Source organism: Coloeus monedula (genome assembly GCF_965178545.1).
Source record: "Coloeus monedula genome assembly, chromosome: 26".
In the NCBI taxonomy this organism is placed as follows: Eukaryota; Metazoa; Chordata; class Aves; order Passeriformes; family Corvidae; genus Coloeus; species Coloeus monedula.
The window spans coordinates 3449527-3465016 of record NC_138806.1 but is presented as its reverse complement, the minus strand read 5'-3'; the positions used below and the strand labels follow the sequence as shown (position 1 = coordinate 3465016).

Genomic DNA, 15490 nt, shown 5'->3' with positions numbered 1-15490 from the left:
ATGGAGGGGCACCTGGCGCGCTGCAAGATCGTGGTGGTGGGGGACACGCAGTGCGGCAAGACCGCGCTGCTGCACGTCTTCGCCAAGGACTGCTACCCCGAGGTGCGGCGGGGGGCGGCGGGGGGCGGGCCGGGCTCTGCGCCTCGCATCACCTCACCTCTGCTCTCCCCTCCGTCCCCCAGAGCTACGTGCCCACCGTCTTCGAGAACTACACGGCCAGCTTCGAGATCGACAAGCAGCGCACGGAGCTCAACATGTGGGACACCTCAGGTGGGCCGGGGGCTGCGCGGGGGGCGGCGGGGCCGGCCTCGTTCCTCCGACCGACGGTGTCCCCGTTCGCGGAGCCGCCGGGCCGGGCCGTGGCTGGGGCTGGGGCAGCGGCTCCGAGCCCTGCTGGCCTCCCGGCTGGCCTCGGGCAGCGCCGGTGCCGCCGCGCCGGGCGAGCGCTCCCTTGTCCCGCAGCCGCCGCGGCTCTGCGCGGCCTTTCGGTGCTGCACCGAAGTGTAGGGAGACAGCGAGGCCGGAGGGGAGCGGGGAGGAGGGAGAGTGCTGCTGGAGGAGGGAGCCCTCACCTCGGGAGGGATGCCCTGGCCTGTCGTCGCCCGCTTGCACAGAGGCTCTGGGGTTCTCTGGCGCCTTTTCGGCTTGTTTTGGTTTTGCCTCTCTGCGTCCTCAGCTGTGGTTCTGCATGAAGCCTCAGGCACAGCTGTCCCAGCCCACCAAGACCCGTCCTAAAGTTTGTGCTGTCAGTGGACGCACGAGTTGCAAGTGAAGTGCTTGATGCAGAGCTAATAGGAATATTGGCGTCCCACAAAGTTCACATGCACTTTCTAATTTACCTTTGGATTCCTTTGTTCAGGCGGTGCAGCTGAATGCTGTGCTCTGCTGATGAATATACATCATGTGCTTGCTGATGCTCTTTCCCCATATTCTCATAATTTCTGGAATCCTGATTACAGATGAAGTCCTCTCAGTGTCCAAGAGCAGTAGTAAATTAAAACATTACATAGGACTTTCTTTTCCTGTTGTTCATTCAGATTCCTTGCTGTAATTTTGCATTCATCAAATGACAGTTATAGGATTGGCATACCTCTACCTAGAGTAGTGGCTTTACTGAGTCTTGGACTAGCTCAAACATGTAAAATATGTTTGAGTCTTCCTCAGGAGCTCCCTGACCCAGGACACCTTGCTTTTGCCGATTTTTATTCCCCGAGACAAAAAGGTAATTAGATTAACTTTGCTCACGAGCTGTGTGCTGTGATGTGAGCCACAAGGACACTGGCTCGTGGGGCAGCTGCTGGGTCTGGAGCTGTGGATGAAGTGTTGGCTCTCGGCCTTTGGCCAGGAGCTGTGCTTGAAGCACAGAGTGGTGGTTATGACATGGAAGCTGTTGCATGGTGATTGGTGCTGGGCTGATGTGTGTTTGAAGCCTCTCAGACGTGGCCACAGTGAACCCATTCTGGCTGACCCGGGGCCTTTGCTGCAGAGGGTTCCTTGAAGCTGCTCAGGGTGCACCAGGACTAAGGGGTGGTCGACCTCACGTGTCACTGGGATGCACATGAGTGTACACTCCCAGCTTGTTCACTCCCATGGCTTTGGGGTTTTCCAAACCATGGCCTTCTGCAACTCTGGAAGGAGATGGGGTGGGTTATCTTTGCTAGGCACTGAATGGCTTTGCTCTTGAGTATCTGTACTTGATCTAAAAAAACTTCATCTTTGGAGGGTGGGGAAGCACGTTTGAAGCATTGTCTGCTTTTTAGGAATTCTCCAGAATGATTTGCTTTGGTCTTACAAATGTTTAAAGAAAAGGACATGATAAAAAGTCCTTAAAGTATGTATCTGATACCTGCATTGGATTCTGTCACACATTCATTTTTCGCCTTGCGACAAAAGATGTTTTTCCAATATTTATCTCTAGAGCCAAAAGGAAATGGGCTTTGATTCTTTCTCTCTTCTCCTATGAAAAATGTCAGACCTTTTTAACAGCTTTGCTGTAGATAGAGTTCATCAGGTAGTTTTCCAGATAAATTCCCTTTGATTTGAAATACACAGGAGCTAGTTCTTAATAAACAATCCTTCAAAGCACTATATAGCAATTTTCCCTAGTAATCAAACTGAAATTTTTAGCTTTAGACTGCAAACTGCTGTTGAGTTTCCACTACCCTTCAGAGGCCCTTATAAATGGGAGCTTTGGCAAAAGAAGTTTTGCACAATAGTGAGTTGAATCAGCTGAGCTGAAGGGATCAGGAGTAGCTCATTGCCTTCCCCCCCCCCCCCCCACGGAGAATGACAGGCACCGGTGAGCACTCCTCCTTCTCTCTGTGCTACCTACTCTCTCTTTTAAGCTGCTTTTCATTTAGGGGTTTATTGTTCATGATAAATTCCACCCCACTGAGAGTGAAAAGGGAGGTGTTGAGAAAAGGCAATCCTGACATGAGGAGAGGAACACTTTTCTGTTTTAAATGCTCTCCATCTCTTAGATAAGTAACTGGAACCAAAATTCCCTCAGAAATCAGCAGAGACCTGGGGAGAGGAGCTGGGTATTGTTTTTTAATTTTTTATTAATTCCCCTCACCCCATACTTGGTTGAGGAAGCAGTTGGAGACTGGAAGCTGCACAGAGTGAGCGCTCAGCAGTGGGTGGTGGGGAAAGTGCAGTCTGGCCTGGAAAACTCCCTTTGTGATGACTGAGTGTGGCTGCAGTATACCTGGCTACTCAGCCATCCCACTGGTAAGCCCTGTACAGCCCAGGGTGTTGTCTGCTCCATGTGTCCTCTCATCCTGGCTGATGGTAGTGTGTTGGAAAATGCAGCCTTTTGGGCTGAATTGACCCCTCCTGCTAAGTGGCAAACACAGGCTGTGACATTGGCAGCTGGCAGGCAGGAACTCTCATTAGAGGAATATTGACATAGACTGGACAGAAATGATGGAGAACTGAATGGCTCCCAAATTGTATTGGGACCTCTGATTTTCTTTAAATGTCTTTTAACTCTTTGTCCATTGATAAGGTTTTCTGGGGCTGGAGGGTGACTCTGGAGAGTTTCCAGCACTGAGAATCCTTCACAAGGATGAAACCTGTGGTGCTCTGACAGGGCAAATGCTGGGACTCTGCAGAGTCTCAAACGTACCTTAGATCTAGGAACGTACCAGGGAGAAAATCCCCTTGTCCAACATCTGCAGGTGCTGGTTGCATTTCATGTTTGTTTCCATTTGTGTCCCAGCTCGGGACAGACCGTGGGAGTAAAAGTGCTTCAGGTGCCATTTCACAGCATGTCAGGAATGTCCCATCCCTCCTGTCCCCTGGGAAATGTGTGCTACATGCTGTTTGCTAAAGACTCCGTTAAAAAGCAGTTTGACATCCTTGTCTGTGAGGGAAGGGGTGCAGAGCCTGCCGGCTGGATGGGGTAGGCATGGTTGCAGCTCAAGGGAGTGGCCATGCCCTGGTACCTGTGCTCACGAGCCTTACGGAGGACACGGTGCTTTGCTGCTCTTCTTGCTCCTGTTCTGGCAAATTCCTTTGGCTGCCTGTTGGCTGAACATGCTCAGCACAGAAACAACTCCTCTGCACAGTGCTGGTGTCTCGCGGTGGGGGAAACTCCTGTTCAGTCGGATGCTTGGGAGTGCTGTTCCCAAAGGGCTGGGTGCCTCCCAGACCTGGAGCGCCTGTGCCCCGGACCATCAGGAAGAGCTTTGTTCCTTGGCAGGTGGAGGAGGGTGGATGGCTTGTGATCATTAGCGATGCTCTGCAAGGAGTGGGCGAGTTTCGTTTGAGTGCGTCAGGTCTGGGAGGGAGCACTGCTACCCCTAGGCATGCACGGGCAGGGAGGTTTTCCTCAGCAATGCAATATTGCTTTCCCTGTGGGATCAGGGAGTGTCCGTGGGTCTGCCCAGCTCCAGGAGGTCTCACACTTGAAGTGGAGCCGCTGTGGTGCTCAGCAGGTCTCCAGCAGCCAGAGCCTTCAGTGAGCAGGCTGACCTGCTTCCCAGGGACCAGGGCTGACCTGCTTCCCAGGGACCTGTGCTTGGAGCATTTCCCACCATGACTCTGGCATTGCCACTGAACCCGCTGCCCACACTGGACTGGCCCAAGGCCCTGCCTGTTCTGCAGAGCTTCCCTGGCTCTGGGTGCAAGCAGGGGGACGGAGGAGCTCAAGCTATGCTGCTGCCCAGTGCCTCGGCAAGGCCAGGGTGCTGCAGCACTGATGCTGGCAGGTCTGAGGCTTTACCCTGTGCCTAGGGTAGACTTTTTGTTCTGTTTTCAGTAATAATGGCGAGGAACCTACACTGTGCCTTGCAGCCTGGACTCCCTTCTTTGCTTCCCAATGCTGGGAGGCTCTGCCTGCCTGCTGTGCCTGTGGCCTCAAAGTGCAGGCAGGCAGAGCAGTGAGTGACCTGAGGCCATTGAGCTGCTTGATGCATCTTTTGCTGATGCAGATCCAGCTGCAGAGTAGAGCTGCCTGCTTCTGGTAGGGACATCTTTGCTAGTGCTCAGTGGGAGACCCAGCCTGGCACTGTGCCTTGCACAAGGTCACTGTTGCCTTGGAAGGGTGCTGGAGGGGACTTTCCTTTGTGGACCGTCGGGATGCAGCATGGTCGAGAGTTGCAGTGTGTGCTACAAGCTGCAGTGCTGCAAAGGTCAGTGCTCACAGGTTCAGCAGTGCCGTGCTCACAGTTTCAGCAGTGCCCTGCTCAGCTCACAGCAGAGGAGCTGTGTGGCTGCCAGCCCTCCACAGCCGCTGTCTCTTCAGCAGATGTGCTTTCAAGACAAGAATAACACTGAATTGCAAATCCCCCTCCGCCTTCCTCTTTGCCTGTACTCAGCAAACAGTCTGCCTTGGAATGGCCTGTGTGGGAACCCACAGGCTGTGATAACAGATCCTTCTTTTAAGGGAACTACTGAGGAATGCTGATGAGATTAGAGAGCTGAAAGGGGCTGAGTTTAGCAATGGCATCTCCATGGATGCTGCGGCTGTCTGTGCCTGGATTCCCAGTGTGCAGCTCCAGGATTGCCATGGCTGCCTCTTCCAAAGTGTAAGAACAAGTTCTGTCTCAGAAAGAGTTCAATGCTACTTGCACTCTGAGGCAGAGAGAAAATGTGGAGCTGCCCTTTCCATACCAAAAGAGCTCCTCCCATGCTTCCTGTTGAGACTAAGAGCCCAAAACCAGCATGCTTGTGTTGTGCCTCAGCACAAATACATAGTTAATCCTAAAAATACGTGCAGCTGGGTCACATTCTCACGCAGGTCAGTAACCAGTCAGACAGAACTTTAAAGGGTTGCAGCAGAAGTGCTGATACTGAAGTGGGTGGAGAACAGACCTTGAGAAGACATGACAGGGCAGGACAGTGCCCAGGAGGATCATCTCTCTGGGCTGTGCACGGTGTGGGGGGCATGCTGCAAGGCTGTGTGACTCAGGGATGGAGGTTGCTTCTTCTGCATCAAGGGCAGCATGCCCTGTGGCATCATCCATCCTTTGTCCCCTACAGATCTGAGGGGCTCGGCCATGGGATGTCCTGGGAGTTATGGGGGTGCTGAGGAACATTGCCTTTAGTGACAACCAGCTGACCCTGCTGGCTGCTGTAACCTTGTGGAGAAGGAAGAGTGTTCTGTGGAGTGGGTTTGTTCCCAGCTCGGGTGCAGACCCCTTTCCCACAGCGTGGAGGTGATCTGCTCTCTCCTGTGCTCTGCTCTCCCTGCTCCTTTTGCCCCAGATTCTGAAGATAAAATCTCCACTCCATTAAACTTTGCAAGTGTACAGACCCAGCCTTCCCTGTGGGAAGAAACCTTATCTGGCAGCCAAGTGGTTGGGGAGGGATCTAATGCTTGTGAACAGTAAACCTGAAATGTGCAACATTGCATCAAGATAATTGTGTTCATTCAGTCCTGGGACGTGTTCCCCAAGGGCAGAATGTGTACTGGCTGTGCTGTGAGAAGCTGTTGCCACTCTTGGTCCTTGTTGTACCCTATAGGAAGCATGACAGGCAGATTGTGGCAATGCCAGCTGTCCTCGTGACGTGGCAAGAGTGCCAGGCAGGGACTTCTGACCCCCGTTTGTCTCCCTGGTCAGCTGCTGCAGGCATGATTGTGAAAAGGCTGGGTGAGCTCTTCTGCATCTGCAGACCCAGGCCTCCCATGCCAGACACCCGTGATACTCCCCCAGGAGCCAGCAGGGACTTCTACAAGGAGCTTTCAGGGGCTCCTCACAGTTGCTGGAGGAGGTTTGCATCTGAGCAAGCTTCTCTGGGCCACTGAGCTGCATATGTGAGGCAGAACATGGGACCGGGATGAGGCAGAAGCACTCTGTGCCTCCTGAGCTGGGGATTCCTCCACCGGTAAATCCAGCAGAACAGCCTCCTCCTGAGGGGCAGGCTTCCAGTAATGAGATCTGGAGAGGGGCCCAGAAATGCCACCTCAGCCTATGCAAACACCATTGCCTTCATCCTGAAGGTATGCCAGCTGGGCTCTTTAGTAATTCACTAATTTTTATACTTGCATTGTAAGAATTAGGAGCAGAGGTTAATTGTCCAAGCTGATGAGTTGTTTTTTTCAGTCGGGCACTTTCCAGAAGAGTATTTATTCTATGTCACGGAGCAGTTTCCTCCTTTCCTATACTTCAGGCGTTTGCAGTGATGTTGCACAAGCAAGACAAATGTCAAAGTCCAGCTGGGACAGAACGTTGCAGAAGTTGTTGACTTGGTCCTGCTTTGGCAGCTTTGTCCTCTTACCCAGAGCTTGGCTGGACCGTGGGTGGTATCTGTCTGGCAGAGTGGACATCCTCTGTCATCTCTAAAGGCTGGTGCTCATCTGGCACAACTGTTTGGGGAGGTGACCCAAAACTCTTTGGTTTGTCAGTGCAGCCCTCCAGAAAGCTGGGATTTTCTGTTTCATTCCACAAAGGTTGTTCTTGGCAGCCCCTGCAGAAAGCAGCATGTGCCTCAGCATTGTCAACTCTTAGGGGAGAGTTTACAGTGAGCCCCCCAAGACAAGTGTGCAGCTGAGAAATGTAGGTCTTGGCAGTGCTCATCTGTGTTTTAAGCCGGAGCAGGGCTGTGGGAGCCCCTTGCAGAGCAGATCATGGCTCTGCACATACACTGTCTTTCCTGGTTTGTAATGCCCTATTGTTGGATGGAGGGTGCCTATGTGAGGAGGCTCATTATCTCTGGAACAGCTAATGAGGAACAAATGAAGATTAGCACAACGAAGTATAGATTAAACAGCATATTTCCATCCCCTGCCCAAGAGTGCCATCTCTGAGCTGCGGTGCCAGGCATTCCAGGATCTACCAGCCATGGGGAAAGAGGAGCTACTCATGCTTGTATCCACCCCTGTGTGAATTTTATTTTTGAGCTGGTTGTTGGCTTGCTCCAATTCTCTCTTTCATCATGAACAGATGCACATAGGTCCTGTTTCTTGCAAACCTGGATGCCAAGTGGGAGAATGACTCATGCAGTAAAGGAAGGCTGAATCTGCAGATGCACCAGCCTTGGGTGCCTGTGTGCATACATGTGTTTGGAAGTGCCAGACTGGGGGTTTCTGGGGTGTCTTGCTGGAATATCTGAAAGGTGTCAAGTGCTCATAATCAATAAAATTGAAGAGCCAGAGTTGAAGGCACTGAGGCTTTTGTGGGTTGTTTGGGGTTTTTTTTTTTGGGGGGGGGGGGGGTGTTTTGTTTTGTTTTTTTTAATTGTCATATGCAATGAAAAAGTAATAGATGCAAAACCTAGAAGACTAATCACCCAAACAGAATTTCCTGATTCAGTAGAGATGTCTCCAGAGCAAACTTGGGGTTACCGTGGCTGGGAGCAATGCAGCTCTCCTGCCCCACAGGGCAGCACTGGCTGTGGGTCCCCATTGGTTTCTGTTGATCTCCTGAGGTGAGCAGAAGCTGCTGCTTCTGGCTGTGAGCTGAACTGCCAGCTGAGGTGCCAGGGGTGACTCCTGCTCTATGGAGTTGGAGCAGAAAGTTAATGAATGTAAAGCAAATTTTGATCTCATTAAAAAGATAAGGTTCTCTACCTTGTGCTTCCCTGCCCTCAGTGCCTCCTGCCAGCATGGGAGTCTCTCCTCCTGTGGTCCCAGGTGATGAGAGCATGATTCCTGGCACTGGGATGAGACAGTGGGGGTCTCGTGGGATAAAGGGGGGCTGCAGCAGCGCTGTCGGCTCTCTGCTGAGGGGCTGGCTGGCTGCTGAGGAGCAGCAGGTTGCTATGATACAGTTTGCTGTGGCAATGTCTGTGCTGAATGAGCCAAAACTACCCCTACAAAAGGAGCATTCCTTGGCTGGGAGGGGGTAGATTTATCTGAAGTGTTTATGTAAAACTGAGAAGCTGCAGGGAGAGGATGTGCGTGGGAACGTTTCCTGCAGCACTAGGGCCCCTGTCTGGAGGCAGACACCCCTGTGTGCGTGGGGGAGAGGGCATGGCTCAGATAAAGGACCAGCCTAATTCAGGCATGCAGATCAGCACTGGATCTCCCATCCCATCCCGTCCTGTCAGCCCATGCCAAACGTGAGACTGAAAACCCTGTTCAAAGGGGAGCTCAGAGCTCCTGTGCTCGGTGCTGCCTGTGAAAGCAGCCCTGTGCCGAGCAGGGCTGGGTCATCTCGCTGTTCCACGGGGCCCAAGAGGGAGCAGTGGATGGTGTGACTCTGCCAGGTGTGAACTGCAGCAGTGTGAGCCTGAGGCGGGGTCAGAAATCTCTGTGCCTGGGACACTGAGTTGCCCTGGCTCACCGTGCCTGCCTGTCTGGCATCCCTGTCTCCAGAGCTGTCCAAGATGCCACAGGGACTGGCTCCTTTCCATTAGGGAGCATGACTTTCCCTCTAGGAAGAGGGCTGGGCTCTGCAGAGATCAGGGTCTATTTCTTCTGTGCTGATCCCCGCTGCTTCCCTTCCTAGGGACTTTGCAGGGACAGAGACCTGTCTCTCCCCAACGGGAGCAGGGGTGCAGGTGCCTTTGCTCCTGTGGGCTGCCTGTAAGAGTTGCAGACACCCGTAGCCAATTTTGCTGGGAATCCAGCTGCACATCAAATCCAGGGCACCTTCCCCTGGCTGCGTGGGAGTGGCAGGGGCTGGGCTGGTCAGAGTCCCAGAGCTCTGCTGTTGTTGGTACCGTGCTCTGAGCTGGATGCCAGTCTCTGGCAGTGGGCAGGGTTTGGGAAGGCTCCACACAGCCCTCAGCCTGCCCCATGTGGGCTCTGGGCAGAGGCAGGAGCATCAGGCTCTGCTCCCCAGGCTTAGCCTTGCAGAGGGGCCCAGGGTGTTTGCAGAGCACCTGGTGTGCAGCGCTGTGCTGGGGGACTGTGCCTCACTCTGGGCTGTACCTCAGCTGGGAGCCCCTGTGCACACAGGACCTAGGATTGGAGCTCCTGCAGAGAATCAGCCCATTCTCCTCTCCTTCTTAGCCCAGGCAGATTTCCATCCTTCCGGAAACATAAGCCACCATCATCCATAATTCATCAGGTGCTGAACTTCATCAAGGAGCCACCTGGCACCTGGGCTGCACCCTTCTTCTGGGGTGGGAAAGTGCTGGGTCCAGACATGCCAAGGGGCTGCAGCAGGAAGCGTGTCTAGCTTCCTTGGCCTAGGGTGGGCAATCCTGCTTTTGGAGGAGGCAGATTCAACAAGGACTCTGGTGTCTTTGTTTCCTCTTTTCATAAATAAACATCTGCTTCTCATCCCTCCAGGAAATTTAAGTCATTTGTCTTTGCAATATAAAACCAAAACAGTGTTTTTAAATAGCAGTGAGCTGGTTGCTCCATGACTGTTTGCTGAGGTGTCTGCACTCACCAACAGAATGCACTGCAAATAAAAACCCTATGGCACAATGACTTCAATGCCTGAAATTTGCATTGAAGGTGTGTGCATGCACACATGTGTGTAGTAAAAGCTGTGCAGGATTCAGGCTGGGCTCTTTGCCTGCTCACAGAATTCCTAGGGAATGCAGAATCATCCCCTTCCATTTATAGCTTGTTCACCAAATCCTGTCACTTCTTTTATATACCAAAAAGAATCTGTCTGACTTTTCCCAGCACAAATCCAGAAAAAAAGGCAATTCGTTTTTACCTGTCACAAATTCTCACAATCTATACGTGAGCTAGCTCTCCTGTATAAAGATAGCAAGAGAGGATAAAAACTAGCAGTAGCATTGCCTGTCTTCTCTCAGCCACACCTTTCCACTGTTAGTGGTGCAGCACTGGCATGACAAGTGATGGAATCCAGGCGTGAGTGTGCTGTGGCACCGCAGCCCTCCTGAGCTCTCTCCTGCGTGAGCAGCATCCCCAGCAGCACAGCTCCACCAGGTCTTGCCAGATGCTCTCTAGAGAGGGAGAGTGATGCAAAACTTCCCTCTTCACTCTATCAAGGGGTAAATATAAGAAAACAAGGACAAAACCTCTGACTTCCATGCCTAAACGAAGAAACTAAAATCCTTTGCAAATCAAACTCTGCTGAACCTTATGGTGTCTGGTCACTGGCCAAGAGCTCGGCTTAACGTCCTTTGTCTTCAACAGAGCGGTCTGCATCATGTGCCAGTGTCTCCAGTTCTTACTGGAGTTAAAGACCTCTGCCTGGCAGAGGGGGCTGAGGTCTCAGCCCGCCCTTGGGGGCAGAAGCAGTCCGTGGCATGGGACCTGCTCACCGCACTCCTCCCCTCCTCTCCGCAGGCTCCGCGTATTACGACAACGTCCGGCCCTTGGCCTACCCGGACTCGGACGCTGTGCTCATCTGCTTTGACATCAGCCGCCCCGAGACCCTGGACAGCGTGCTCAAGAAGGTGAGTCCCCCGTGCCCTCTGGCCATCGAGAGGGGTGCTCTGCAGCACCTTAGGGCCCACCATGAGGTCCCTGTGCCCTGAGGCTCTCATCAGGGCTCAAAGCTCTGGCCCTGTGGCCAGGCCTTGGCTGGAGTGTGTGTGCTCAGAGGAGGATGGTCAGGTGTTCTGCTTGATCTGTGCAGAATGCAAGATATTTCCATTTGAAAGGAGCCTGGTGAATGGTGAAGCTCATGGTAGTTTGCAGTATGTGTGTGGAGTCTGTAGTCACACGTACAAGTGTGGGGACAGAGAGAAATGTAGGGCATTTGTTTGGTTTTCCATTAAGACCTTGGAAGATGTTGTGGATCTCTGTTAGCAGAACCACCAGTGACTATCGATTGCCTGCAGCAGCTGAGGAGTGGCCCCTGGTGCCTGTTTCCAAGCAAGCAGAGTGCTCAGTTTTTTGGCTTTCCCCCCAGTTCAGCATCTGCATAGCAAAAAAGACAGCAATCAGTTCTCTATAGCTTGTCAACAAAAATAATGAGCTGTGGCACTGAATTTCAAGCCCATGGATTAATAAGATGAGATGGCACAATGCCACTGTCCTGGAGAGCAGGCAGGGCCCTGAGCCTGCCCCAGCAGAGCTGAGTGGCTGTGCTCTGTGGGAGCAGACAAGAGTTTTCTACCTGCAGCTTAGTGCCTTTCAGCAAAGCTGATATTCCAGCTGGCAGGTCCCAGAGAGCCTCATGGGGCTGGGGATCTGCTGTGGAGCACCCCTGGCTGGTCTCCAGTGGGTCACTTCTGGGAGAAGGCCCCACACAAGGCTTTCCTCTGAGATGGAGTGAAGTCCAGCAACTCGGAATGCTGCTCAGAGGAGTGAGGGTAAGTGGCTTCCAGGTCGATTGCATCCCTTGGTCCTGGCTGTAGCCGGCTTCCTTCCATGAAATTCAGGGAGCTGTGGTTCTGCTCTGCAGGAAAGCATCTGGCAGCTGCATCCTATCCTGGGAGCCTTGGCTGCCATCTCATTTGTGACACTCTCTGAGACACTGAGGCATGAAAAGCACCACAGAGCAGTGGTTCCCGTGGCTGTTCTCCTCAGAGAGCCCCAGGCTGCTAGGGCTGGAATGGCCACAGCCTGAACATGTCACATTGTACTGGCTGGCCTCTTGGCCTCTCCACATTTTGCCAGACGTTGTGCTGAAGCAAGTGCCTCTTACTCAGCTGCTGGGAGGGCTGAGAAGTGAGTCTTTGTCTCAGGAGTGTCCTGGTGAGGGGACAAAGACCCTTCAGATAAATTGGTCAATGGCTCAGTGTTGGCTTCCAGAGCAGGTCCCGGGTACCAAGCAGGCTGGGTTGAGGGAGGGTGTTTTATGTGGACTCAAAGAATTCTCTGCTCAGCACGGGAGTCAGCAGAATAATAATGCAAGTGAATCACACCTTAATGAAATACAAACCCCTCAATAATTAGGTGGAGTTGGGAATTACTTGTCTCTCTGCACACGCTTCATGTGAGTCCATCCTGCTCAGTGCGTGGCTTTCCCCGTACAGCCTCACAGATGTTTTGAGTGCTGTTAGGCAATGTTTTTTTGATATGGTAACTTAAAATAAACCCTAAATCCCAGGAGATTTCTTAAGTACCTCTGAGTAGCTGCCTTGTTTCCTTTGGTGCAGGCTCACAGCCTTATGGCGGTGAGGAAAATTCCTAAGACACCATGAAGTTGAAATGGGTTTTAGCTTGTGATATCAGGCAAATAAGGAAAATAACATTTCCTGTTCAAGCCTCAGGCAAAAATTCAGCAGAGGAAGTCTTTATTAATGCTGCCCTTCTGATGCCTGGGCTGCTGTACAGCATGTACAGTTGAAAGGGCAGAGCCATCTGAGGGAGTGCAAGCAAGCAGCTCTGCCTTTCATGCAGAGCAAGTTTTCATGGAGTGGTGCTTGGTTCTGACAAGTGTTGATAGCACAGCAGGTCTTGGGCCTCCAGAGGTGTCAGTCATGTAGGAAGAGGGTCACAGCTCTCTCCATAGACCAGGGAGCCCTGTGTCACTACAGAAGCTGTGACCTCTGCCAGGTGTGACCAGACCTTGGAGCTCAAATCCATCAGGTAAATCAGGGTGCTTGAATTCCAGCTCCAGAAGAGCTGGATCTGTTCACTGTGAGGGTGTGCTGGCCTGTGGTGCTCTGTGGCTGCAGCACCATGATCTCCAGCATGCTGCCCAGGGGCTGGGGGTGCCTGAGTCCTGGGGAACCAATGTCCTTGGCAAGCACATACTTGAAGATATCTAAGACAATCTCCTGGTAAAAAATAAGATTTTTCATATTTTGCAGTTGCTTTGGTCTGATACTGGTTGAATGATGTTTGGGTTGTTCTTGGCACTTCCCTTCCCCATGAGGTTGTGGACGCTGGACTTGGTGGCTTGGCTGTGGCTTGGTTTTCTTTCTGCTTCTAATTGCTCAGGAAATATGCTTAACCACCAGTCAGCATAGCAGGAAATTGCTAATTCCAAGTGATGACTTCAGCTGGGGGTAATCTCTATTTATTTATCTTTATTTACTATCTGCTTTCTACTTCAGCACCACTAGATAAGTAACTGGGGCATTGACATGCTGATGGAGCTGTGCAGGTCTCCCCTGGGGGAGGTCACAGGTGATGGATTTATTTACTGCTGCAGACACAGCTGACATCAGGCATTCATTTGGGGAGCTCTGAAAGGAGCCATTTATATGAAGGACATGGATGTTTGCCCTGGCCTTCTCTCCTTTGCTTCAATTCTTTATTTCCCTGGATATAGCTATGCTCTGAATATCATCATGTCTTTAACATGTGGCTCCCAGTAATAAATAGTGTGTGAGCGTGCAAAGAGCTCCCCACTGGCCAAATCTGGGGTCCCAGATCTGAGCACCAGACCGTGTGGTTGTTGTTTTTCCACAGCCAGGACTGGCCTCCCACAGGGGACCACAGCTGGGATGGGGCAGGTTTGCAGGGCAGAATCTGGAACAAGCGAGCATAAAGTTGTCCAAGGGGGACTCTGGCCATTCCCGTCCTTGCCTATGGCAGTCATTAAAGAGTCCTCATGTGCTAATCAGTGTTTGAACAGTTGTGACACCCTGTTTGGAAAAGCCATACACACCAGAGCCTCTCATTTCCTCTGCAGTGGCAGGGGGAAACGCAGGAGTTCTGCCCCAATGCGAAGATTGTGCTGGTTGGCTGCAAGCTGGACATGAGGACAGACCTCAACACCCTGCGGGAGCTCTCCAAGCAGCGCCTCATCCCTGTGACACATGAGCAGGTGTGTTTGGGCAGTGACCCTGCAGGGCTCACCGTACCCAGGTCTTGGTCTGCAGCTGGTTTGATCGTGGCTCAGGGGCTCGGAGCTGCTCAGGTTTACAACACTCCTGTCCCCAGCTCTGGAAGAGCCTGACTTATTCCTGATGCTCTGCTGAGCAGCCACCCAGTTGGTAGCCAAAAAGTCATTCCTCAGAGCAGGTGGAAATGCCTGATTTGACAAGTTGGACTGGCTAAAGGGGAGTGTTGTCCTTCTGCATCTCCTAGTTCAGCGCAGCTCTTTCTGCTCCCAGTGACTCTCCTGCTTGGGTTCTGTGTTGGGGCAAAACTGCCGGGGGGAAGGAAGCCACGGCTGAGGGGCTGCTGCCAGTGGCCTCCAGGGGACTCAGCAGAGTCTCCAGGCTGGTGGCAGACCCAGCCTCTGTGGTGCAGGGGCTCTGAGCTGCTGCTGTGCCTGGCTCTGTGTTGTGCAGAGCAGGCGACTGTCCAGGTGAGGGGGGCTGCCCAGGTGTCTCAGTTGCAGGGGTGGCCCTGTGTGAATGAGAAAGTGGCAGTAACCCAGGGCCCAGTGGTCGGCAGCACTGTCTGCCCTCACCTCTGCAGCTCTCACAGAGCCTTGCTCTGTGTTTACAGGTGCTGAGGAGCCACTGTGTCCCCATGGTGCCACTGGCAGGGCTGCTGGCTGTGTGAGAGGCTGCTTCTTGGAGAGCAGCGGTGTCCTAACCTTGTTCTCTCTTCCTCCTGCTCTGTGTGGCCTGCAGGGCAGCGCGCTGGCGCGGCAGATCGGGGCAGTGGCCTACGCAGAGTGCTCTTCCAAGGTCTCGGAGGACAGCGTACGGGACGTGTTTCATGTGACCACGCTGGCCTCGGTCAACAGGATGCACAAGAACTTGAAGCGCAGCAACTCCAAACGGGGACTGAAGCGGGCATCACAGATGCCTGGCAGGACAGACTTACTGAGTGACACAGAGATCAGGAAAGACCGAGCCAAGAGCTGCTCCATCATGTGAAAAGTGGGCTGTAAATAATGTGTGTGTGTTGTCCATTTGTACAGTAACTGGCTGAGACAAGGGCATGGTGCTGGCTGCAGGAGCTAGCCTGCCTTTCCAAAACCTTTTGCTCAGTCTCTAGGGCTGAGTAAAGGTCCCAGCTGCAAGCAGGGGTGCACGAGTCGCCCTGCACTGTGGAGACTTCTGGGCTGGCTGCTGCTGTGCAGATTGCTTGGGATGAAGGAACCACTTGGCAGAGGAGTATTCGGGTGCTGGAAGGTCTGTGACTGGGTGAAACAAAGTAAAAGGGAGCAATGCCGTGTGTGTGCCACCCTCCTGTACCCACAGCCCAGGCCCTGCCCACGTTCAGCTGTACAGGACACACAGTGTGGGGTGGGGGCTGTGTGGGACCTGGGCTGGAGGGAGGAGGGGGGGTCAGCAGAAGGTACTCTTCCAATCTTCCTTG

The 15490-nt window shown here is 52.8% G+C and overlaps 1 protein-coding gene across 1 annotated transcript; it reads left to right on the top strand.

The window, feature by feature from the left end:
- On the top strand, positions 1-15045 carry RND2 (Rho family GTPase 2; the record flags this gene model as incomplete). The annotated part of the gene is made up of 5 exons (XM_082297406.1): positions 1-102; positions 183-270; positions 10661-10770; positions 13905-14039; positions 14797-15045. The coding sequence occupies 5 exons, from the start codon at positions 1-3 to the stop codon at positions 15043-15045; spliced, it is 684 nt and encodes a 227-aa protein (XP_082153532.1).
- Positions 15046-15490: the final 445 nt, after the last annotated feature.